The sequence below is a fragment of the Centroberyx affinis genome, unplaced genomic scaffold (assembly GCF_046629955.1).
Source record: "Centroberyx affinis isolate AG114_WGS23_722 - 3 ecotype Tasmania unplaced genomic scaffold, CSIRO-AGI_Caff_v1 ptg002327l_1, whole genome shotgun sequence".
Classification (NCBI taxonomy): domain Eukaryota; kingdom Metazoa; phylum Chordata; class Actinopteri; order Beryciformes; family Berycidae; genus Centroberyx; species Centroberyx affinis.
Window position 1 is genome coordinate 272521 of NW_027280595.1, and position 10562 is coordinate 283082.

Consider the following 10562-nt stretch of genomic DNA (forward strand, 5'->3'; position numbering starts at 1 on the left):
GCATAAGAACGCACGAGAACGCATATTGATAAAGAGCCAAAGTCGACCCCTAAAAGCTTGAGGTCAGGAAAATAGCATAAGCTTTAGCTAGTTTTGATATAAAGGTTATACAATTGTCATAACTAATATAATGTACATATTTTGACAGAAATACACATATGATGTACTACTGCAACAAAATAAATAAAATGTTCGTATTATGTTTACATTTTAATAAAATATCCCAATATCCCAAGCCCCATGGTTTGGGAATTTAGATATACATTGGCAATAAGATTGTCCTTCATTCTTACCATCTTCAAGTGTTTTTCATTGGTGGAGGTTCACTGGTGCTTCATTTGACTCTTGATTCCACATCTGCTCTGAACATTAAGCACTTTGTTGTGTTTTAGGGGGGGAATCGGCTCAGTTATACTGTAGAAAAGAGTTACTCCCCTAGGACTCAGTTTCCCATGATCCTCTGCTCCCTCCCACTTGAACTTTCACCTACCACTTCACCTCACCGCCAAGCTGTGGATGATTAGGACTGATGCACTGAGTTTGTTCCTTTGTCTCAGAACTTGTTCCAACAACCTTCTGAATTAACAACATTCCCACTGCCTTAAAGATTGTGTGTGTATGACAAATGTAAGTGATTATTTTCTCTTTGAATTGTGTTAATGGTAAAGACATTTTGATTTTTATGTATATTTGTCAATGTATATCTGATTCCTGTTGGATGCACTGAACTGGTGTTTAGATATGTCAACTGTAATCATTATTGGCAGTTATTATTCATAGTTGGTGTTATTCTTGGTTATTTTATAGTCTAATCAGTATCTTTAGGTAAGTGACAGTTTAACTTAATTCAATATTAATAATTCTTCAGGGAGCTGTAGTAATATGCACTTATGAATGTTTTAATTGAATATTGAATTTGATTGAGGTGGATTATTGTGTTTATTGACTATTGTATTACTGTCGGACATTTTTTTATACAACCTGACCGTTGTACCATGGTGGTCATAGTCTCCTGAACACCACTTTCTAACATATACTGTCATGTTAGTTTCACATTTTCTCTAGCAGGACTGATATACTTCCTGGAATGAATACAGAAAAAAAATAATCTTGGTAAAAAAAGAAAACTTTATTCATTTTTGCAAACATTCACTTTGTTCACACATCCAGTCACTAAAACCTGGTAAAGGACTCTGGTTCAATATTTCCATCTAAATATTCACTTCATCCACACAATCAATCTGTTAAACCAGTATGTCAGCACTGTGGAGGAAAACAATGCATGCTCTCGCTATTGACTATGATAATGATGATTACATTTGTAGTTCACTTTTCTTAACAAGGATACAAACAGACAGGAACAAAATCAACATAAAAACAACTATTTAGGTATAATAAAGGGAAGACTGCTGACTCCATTAAGGCCCATGCAGTGGAACAGAAATATAAGAAAATATTACAGCAACAATATAAATATGAAAAAGAGATTTAAAAAAATATATATATAGAAACCATACAACAGTTTGTTTTCATATGAATAAATGTCTGGTTGACTACTCTCCATCACCTACTGATATAACACATTATTGATTCAACCTATTCCCAGGTCATAAAACCTTTTACATTTGTTGTTCTAGCCGGTGGCTGGTGGCTCTTTCATGGGAAAAATCCTCTACCGCACAGGAAGTGATGCATTTTACATCTCTGGTTTGTTTGGAATCAATAGAAGAAGAACTGGGTAGTTAGCATGAGCAGTGATAGCCACCATGGCTGAACAGACAAAGAAAAGAGCGCCACCTACAGAAACTCAAACTTAATCAACGCTGTAGTACAGTCAGTCACAGTGCTGGACACGGTTTGATTGACAGGTGATCTCTGGGAAGTGCGCAGCGCAAAAACACCACAGAAATTAGTGCTTAGCATCAAAGATGGAGACAAAATAAAAAACAACAGCGTAACAATAAAAACCAGAATCTCACACATTAGGCCCCGTGTCCACCAAAGACCTGTGAAAAAAGTGCGGACGCCTTTCTTTCATTATTTCCTATGGAAAAGCTATGCTTTCAATACCTACGACCTCACTCAAAGCAGGTACATGACCTCTAGCGCTGGACCCTGTTCTGGAGTTGAAACTATTTCAACTTTTCTAAAGCGCACCGCTCATCAATGTCACTTCAGAGTTCTACCAACCAATGAGGATGAAGCAGGGGCGGGACCAAGAGCCGGCATCCTGCCGTTTTGTAGCTAATGTTAGCTAGGCTAACTTTAGCATAGCAACAACTCCCGGACACGTCGTCTCAGCGCTCACCTGATGCAGCCAAAGCGCTCAGCACCAGCGCTTCAAGCGCTCAACAGGTCGGTTGGTGGACACGCCCCCTTATTGCTGAATAATTCCTATCTATTTGAGTTTACACAACTCAGCAGTGTCTCCAGTAGAACGTGGAAGCCAAAATCCAGTATAGAGGGGCTGAGTGAATGTGGTCTGGACTCTGTGGAGGAGAATCATGGTTTCAGAGACGCAGTAGAAGGACAGAATACCTGCCTTGTGATCCAGGTACACTCCTACTCTGGAGGACGGAGGGACTGGGATGGAAGTTGTGATTTTGTTATGTCTGAATTGATAACTATTGGAACAATCTAATGCCCAAGACGTGTCATTGCAACCAAACCACCATGTATTCCTTGTTCTGATAATATCCCTATATGCGACTGCTACTGAAACTCCCCTCCCGCTCCACTCCACCTCCCAGTAACAACGTCCAGTCAGACCTTCTCTACTCAGGACCTGCCACCATTCAATGAGTCTGTCTGGGTGACTAGAATATAACTGTTCTTCTCCCATTAATGTTGTTTTTCTGTTCCCCTCAGATAATGACAGCCGTGTGTTCGCTGTGTTTGGATCCAGTGTGATTTGACGTGAATATTGTAAAAATTCAGCTCTGGTCTTGGGTTCTGGTTGTGGAGTTGAAACCTCCACTTCAGTCACTGTCCATGAGATCTTATGCCATTCCTCTGTAAGAATGGCCTGTAGTTTATCTCTGGCCTCTGACACAGCCGCAGTCACATCCTCAAAGTAGCGCAGAAGACGGATATTGGTGCTGGGAAAGTCTGTAGGTTCACTGAGACTTGACAGTGAGGGGTAAGTCTGTAGAAAATGGGTGTGATCCTCTGTGTGTGAGAGCTGCTCCAGCTCAGCGTCTTTCCTCCTCAGCTCAGCAATCTCCTGCTTCAGCTTCTCCTGAAGTTCTTCGGCCCGACTCGCTTCCGCTTTCTGCTGGGATCTGATCTGCTCCTTCACATCAGAGCTTCTCTTCTCAATGAGACGGACCAGCTCAGTGAAGATCTTCTCACTGTCCTCCACTGCTTTATCAGCAGAGAGATTGATAGCCTCCACCTCATGTTGAAGCACCTTCACATCTTTCTCTCTGTCCTGGATTCTCTGCTGGATTTTTTGATGACTCACCCCGAGCTCTTTCTGCCTCTCAGTCCTTTCTGCTGCAGCTGAGACTGTGTCGTGGCCTTTATGTTCATCCATGAAGCAGAGATAACAGATACACTGCTGATCATTACGGCAGAAAATCTTCATCACCTCATCATGACGAGAGCAGATGTTCTCCTGAAGCTTCTTGGAGGGGTCGACCAGCTTGTGTTTCTTTAATGGAGCTGCATCATAGTGAGGCTGGAGGTGCTGCTCACAGTAAGAGGCCAGACACACCAGACAGGACTTGAGGGCTTTCAGCTTTCTCCCAGTGCAGACATCACAGGCCACATCTCCAGGTCCGGCATAGTAGCGATCAGGAAGAGCAGCTTGGAGTCCTGTCTTTTTGAGTTTCTCCACTAAATTTGCAAACATGATATTTTTCTCCACAGCGGGCATTGGTGTGAAGGTCTGTCTGCACTTTGGGCAGCTGTAGATTTTCTTCTGATCCTCTTCATCCCAGTGGCCTTTAATACAGCTCATGCAGTAGCTGTGCCCACAGGGAATAGTCACCGGATCCTTCAGTAGATCTAGACAGATCGCACAGCAAAAATTGTCTTCTATTCCTTGCTGTGCCATTTCACTTCTCAGTGACAGTGAATGTCTGATAGTTTCACTTTCTCCAACGGGTAAAAGTTGTGCTCCAATGCAAATCAAAAATCTGTTCCTTGTGTTTATGTTAATGTGCTGATCTGTAGTGAATGGGCTTGTCAGCTCCTACGCTTCACAACATGTTGTTTACACCCATCTTTAAACTGGCAGATCTGTGAAAGGGGAGGGAACAGGAAAACAGCTCAATCTGAGAGAGACCAGGAAGAAGAGGGAGGGGTTATCAGGTTCTGCTTCATACCAGAAGAAGGCACGGTATCAAAGAAACAGGGTTTGTTTAGCCCTCATTTAAAATAACAGGGAATTATCTGGACAGAATGGGGGGGGGGTTTATCAGCCTTTGCTTTATTCCAGGAAGAGGAGTGCACTGTAAAAACGAATTTGGGCTTTTAGTTACCTCAATTCTTTTTCCTTAGTCAGTTCAACTAAAAATGACTAAAACATTGGGCCTACTTGAAATTTTAAGTTTTAATGTGGTCAACTCATCAGTCAAATCAGAACTGTCCAGGTAACTTAAATTGCTGAGTTGACTCAATTAAGTGTGAGTAGTAGCCCCTGCAAAACTGCCTTGGACAACCCACACACGCCCACACGGACATACCCTCCTGCTCCACATGCATCATCCAGAAAAAAGGATCATTGCAGTTTGAGAGGACAGCAAGACAGAGCAAATCATTTCAGGTAAATATTTTTGTAAGTTACAACATGCAGTGCCATCCTACCTAATGTTAAAATTGTTGCCAAATCCTCATATTATTTATAGCTAGCTAGCTAACTACAGAATTCTTTCCTCATTGATTTGTGTTCAGAACATTTTCCTCCTTGCCCCTGACTGATTAAGTTACCGATTTTTTACTAACCGGTAACCAGCTGGGGAACGTTAACCAGTCCGGGGCAACAAGGAAAACATCTGCTGCGATTTTATTAATTTTCTAGAAACAACTGACTGCATTCTTCCCCCAGGGTCGCAATATTTTATGGGACATCAGAGTTGCTAAAGGAACCATGGCATGCTTCCCTCAAAATTGGCTAAAATTAGGTCCCTTGAAAGGATGCTTTCTATGGATCCTATACATTTGAGACAACCTAAAACGTGAAAAGTTTCACTTCCTACCAAGAAATGCTACCAAAAATATGTTTTCTTCCATTTGGGACAGAGCCACTGTTTATCTAGCAAGCTTATCAACAGATAGCTTAACATGGATATAATATAAAACAATGTGTTTACTGCTGCATTACAAAGCTTCACTCTTTGTCAGTGCATTGATGTTTAAATTAATCTATGATGATATTAAGATAAAATGCTCTCACTTATTGTCTATCCCTGCATGATATTAGTCAGTGATGGTTTATTTGTTAAAAGGCTGAATTTAGTTTATTAACAGTAATTCTGTATTTGCTGTGGATGACATTGTGGATTTGACTGAAATTACACAAGATATGGAGATATCAATCTGACATTGACTTGTTTTCTTTACAGGGCTGGAGGTCATATTGAGTGGTCTGGAGCAGCCTGTCCCGTCCCCTGTTGGATGAAGTTTCTTGTTCTCTTTGCAGATTGCTGCAGAGTTCTGGTTTCTGTTGATCTCCACCAGTCTTTCTTAGATGGACTTGACAAGTATTTTCCAACACTGCTGGAGTTGTACAGAGTGTGATCCAGCAGCAGGACCAAGCTTCACAGTCTGCTTCAGTCCCTTGATGTTCAAGTAAGGATAGTCTGATCTTAATCAAATTCTTTCTCACCACTGAACAGAGATTGAAGTTGTGACATCACTTGTAAGCGTGAGGCGATGTTACCTTGTGATTATCAGAAACTAACAAATGTCTGCTGGCTCAGTTGCGTGTGTGTTCTCAATCGGTGCTCAAATCACGTTCTGGTTGCGGATGCTTAGGTCCACCAGCTGTGTTTACAGCGCGGCTAGAGCAGTGACAGACAGACTTTAGTTTGTTTGAGGTGTTTTTCTCCTGTGTATTTTGTTATTTACCTTCTTGTTACTTATCCTGTCAAAAATAACCTACACAAGCATGCTTACATTCCATCTTCAGGTCTTGATTGCCACAGTTGGGACACAGTGCGTCTTCCTTTACTGTTCTTCTGTGTTATAGACTTCCAACCAGAAGAGCAGAGCTGCAGTGTTGCTTGGACTGCCTCACTACCTGAGAAAGGATCCCTCCAACTTCACAAAGTCTGAGAGGTGCGTTACACATAACACTTTTGAAGGGCACACTAAGAAATCCATATGGAATTTATTTTTTCTTAAAGGTAAAATGTTAATATTTCTGGTTTACTGAAGCATAATATGACTAGAAAATAAAATCAGCAGGTTCCTGAATGGTAGTGAGTAAAACACAGTGAACAGCCACGGCACACGCACTGTGGAGATTAACTACACACGGTCATGTTGGTACTCTATTGGTTGATATTTTCACCCTGCTCCACAATCTGCCCCACCCCAATCTGTGATGTCAGTATACTTCTGTCTAGAAAAAAAAAGGTACTCTGACATCACAGACTGGTGTGGGGCAATATATCAACCACTAGAGCACCAAAATGACCATGTGTGTAGTCACTCTTTAAAACTGAGTTTCAAGGACCACAAAAACCCTCTCCAGTTTCTATTTTCTCTGTTGGCTAATCAGGCGATTAGGATAACTTATCATTGACTATACAGAATTAATATTTTTAACTCAGTAAATGTTGCTAACATTACATAGAACAGTAACTAAGTCAGCCATTGTTTATATAGTTACAGCGCTAGCTTTTATACCCTAATCAGGCAGCTTTACAGCAAATATGTTTTTACATGACATCTACATGACATTTACCTATAACCTGATGGTACATGTGATCAACTGTCTAGAAATTGAAAATATTTTATTTACCTACAAATTCAGTCAGTCATTCATTCATTCACACTCCATGTTAAGATGAGGGATGTTTTAGACCATGGAGCGGCACCAGTCGACTTTTGTTTTTTTACAGTCTTGTGGTGGACTTTGTTTTTTGCGCTGTCACCCAATGGATGTAACGGCCATTACACAATACAATGAGGGACAGTGATAAAAAAAGACATATAGACTCTGTGTCTTACAACTATTTATTTTCTCATGAAAAAGGGACATGTGTTTTCTCTCCTCGTTAAAGGGTTTTAACTCTAGTCTCTGTGTTAATATAAAAATGTATCATATCGCTCTCCTTCGGAGTAGTCATTTGGTGTTAATTTGAGGATATATCATAATGCTGTCCTTGTTGTGCCAGAGTCTTTACATGATGAAGTTTGGAAAATGGTACACACACAATAATTTAATACATAATGATCTTTAGGCTACTGATTCGGAGGAGGAAGCTGTGAAGGGAGTGGACGTTGGCCTACTCTTCATCACTAAAGAGCCTGGAGGTGAACAAGACCTGCTCGCCAAGGACGCCGTTAACTTTGCTGTGATCCTGGAGGAGAGGATTCTCAATTTGAAAAAATCTTTTAAGATTTGGCATTTTTCTGCATGTTGTTAAGAATCTTATAATGCCTGAACTCTGATTTGGAAAAAAAAACAAAACATTTGTTATGAACTTGAATCAAAATAAATACTATTTTTTTTTTTAAGTGATTTCTTGTTTATGAATGCATTCCACTCAGTCCTGTTAGAAAATAAGTGATTTAGTTGACTTGGCAAATAATGCTATTCAAGGTATTGATCAAACTTAAGATTGCCAGTTAGGCCAACTTATACTGGAAAAAGTAACCTGGCTGCCTTAAAATATTATGTTGATTAAACTAAGGTGCTTAGTTGAAATAACTTATGTTTCCTTGTTTGTGCAACAGAAGATAGAAATACATGTTTGTTGGTTTGACTCATAATGTAATGTCACCTAAACTAGGCATTTAGTTCCTACAACTTGAATTTCCTTGTTAGTAGTACTAAAAATGTTATTGATTGAACTTTAAATATCAAGTTGATCTAACTGTTTATCAGTTTCAGATTAGTCACTCTAACTTATTATTGTGAGTGGTAGGAACTTACATGGAAGTGGAAAGAACTAGACATCCTTAGCTCTCTCAAATCAAGATTTTAAGGCAGCCGGGTTACTTATTTTTTTAAGTTGAGCCAACGTGTTCGTTTTTACAGTGTGGTGTTAAATAGGCAGCGTGTGTTTAGCTGTAGTTATAGTATGAAGTGAAGATTATGACAAATAAAAATGGGATAGTTGAACTTGGGGTATTTAAAAAGATATATTTTGTTTTATTTACAAACAATGTTGCCAAAGCATGAAGGTACAGAGTGTGTGTGTGTGTGCGTCTGTGTGTGCATGTGTGAGTGTGTATGTGTGCTGGGTTAGCACTCCATCATATGAGAATCAATAGTCTCTCTCTCTCTCTCTCTCTCTCTCTCTCTCTCTCTCTCTCTCTCTCTCTCTCTCTCTCTCTCTCTCGTGCCTGTAAGCCTACTATGAAAACATTAGAATATTATTCAGATGTTTTCATAGTAAGCTTATAATTACAGAGAAAACATATTCAACTAAATATAACTTGATTGGTTTCTCTCATTGAACTCAGAAGAGAAAGAGGCAGAGTTTCTTTCGGTCCACGGTCAGAAGCCTGGGACAAAAGCCCGACTGAAATTCTGCATTTGGAATTCTGCAAAAACATACTAGGTGGCACAGAAAGAGTCCAAAATTGGCTTGTAGAGCAGAGCATCATGGGAAATTCCCTCTGCTAGTACATATAGAGAAAAGAGCAGCTACGTTCTGGAGCCACCTGGCACACAGCGGCCCAGAGTCTCCCCACAGTACTGCACTGACACACTGGAGGAGACACCCAGAGAGAGACCCCTTGGAATACCTGACCAAAAAACACCAACTAAACCTAACCACACAACCACCATTGACAAAATTCAAACAAATAGAAAAAACACCACAAGAAGAATATAATCACTATTGGCAAAAATAAATCAAACTTATAAACAAACCTAAATGCTTCCAAAACCTTAAAACAAATTACAATTTGGCCGAGTATCTGATCAGAATCAAACAGCCCAGACAGAGGAAGCTGCTGACGATGCACAGACTCAGCGACCAGCAGCTTGCCATAGAGGCAGACAGGCAGAGTGTGAGACAGACAGGCAGAGTGTGAGACAGGCAGGCAGAGTGTGAGACAGACAGACAGGCAAAGTGTGAGACAGGCAGGCAGAGTGTGAGACAGACAGGCAGGCAGAGTGTGAGACAGACAGGCAGGCAGAGTGTGAGACAGCCAGTCAGGCAGAGTGTGAGACAGGCAGGCAGGCAGAGTGTGAGACAGACAGGCAGAGTGTGAAACAGGCAGGCAGAGTGTGAGACAGACAGGCAGGCAGAGTGTGAGACAGACAGGCAGGCAGAGTGTGAGACAGGCAGGCAGAGTGTGAAACAGGCAGGCAGAGTGTGAGACAGACAGGCAGGCAGAGTGTGAGACAGGCAGGCAGAGTGTGAAACAGGCAGGCAGGCAGAGTGTGAGACAGACAGGCAGAGTGTGAGACAGACAGGCAGGCAGAGTGTGAGACAGACAGGCAGAGTGCGAGACAGACAGGCAGAGTGAGACAGGCAGGCAAAGTGTGAGACAGGCAGGCAAAGTGTGAGGCAGGCAGGCAGAGTGTGAGACAGACAGGCAGAGTGTGAGACAGGCAGGCAGAGTGTGAGACAGACAGGCAGAGTGTGAGACAGACAGGCAGGCAACTGCGACTCAGGAGAAATAGAAAGTGAAAGACACTTCCTTCTCTCCTGTACCAAATATGAACACATACTTTTCAAAAATCTCTGAAAGGATAGAGAATAGAGAGAGAGGGGCCATTGACCCCAAGTTTAACTATTCAATTTTTATTTGTCATAATCTTTACTTCATACTGTAAACGAGGGCTAAACACACACTGCCTCTTTAACACCGCTCCTCTTCCTGGAACAAAGCAAAGCCCGATGTCCCCCCCTCTTCTTCCTGGTCTCAGATACAGCCGGTTCCATTCTGTCCAGATGTGTAGAGATCTGGCAGTTTATAGATGGGTGTAAACAACATGTTGTGAAGTGCAAGAGCTGACAAGCCCATTCACTGCAGATCAGCGAATGAACAGGAAGACAAGGAACAGATTTTTGGTTTGGCTTGAAGCACAACTTTTATCCGTTGAGGGAAAGTGAAACTATCAGACACACTGTTACTGAGAAGTGAAATGACGCAGCAAGGAATTCAGCTGGACCAAGACAATTTTAGCTGTTCGATCTGTCTGGATCTACTGAAGGATCCAGTGACTATTCCCTGTGGACACAACTACTGCATGAGCTGTATTAAAGACCACTGGAATGAAGAGGATCAGAAGAAAATCCACAGCTGCCCCCAGTGCAGACAGACCTTCACACCAAGGCCTGATCTGGTGAAAAATACCATGTTTGCAAATTTAGTGGAGGAACTGAAGAAGACAGGACTCCAAGCTGCTCCTCCTGATCGCTGCTATGCCG

The 10562-nt window shown here is 41.5% G+C and overlaps 1 protein-coding gene and 1 long non-coding RNA gene across 2 annotated transcripts; one reads left to right on the plus strand and one right to left on the minus strand.

The window, feature by feature from the left end:
- Positions 1-1108: 1108 nt before the first annotated feature.
- Positions 1109-4057, minus strand: LOC139655790 (tripartite motif-containing protein 16-like). The gene has a single exon (XM_071533162.1). The coding sequence runs from the start codon at positions 4055-4057 to the stop codon at positions 2399-2401; it is 1659 nt and encodes a 552-aa protein (XP_071389263.1). The 3' UTR covers positions 1109-2398.
- Positions 4058-5670: 1613 nt separating this feature from the next.
- LOC139655791 (uncharacterized) lies at positions 5671-7693 on the plus strand. The gene is made up of 3 exons (XR_011696079.1): positions 5671-5793; positions 6194-6282; positions 7413-7693. It is a non-coding gene; the product is annotated as an uncharacterized lncRNA (long non-coding RNA).
- The last annotated feature ends 2869 nt before the right edge of the window (positions 7694-10562 follow it).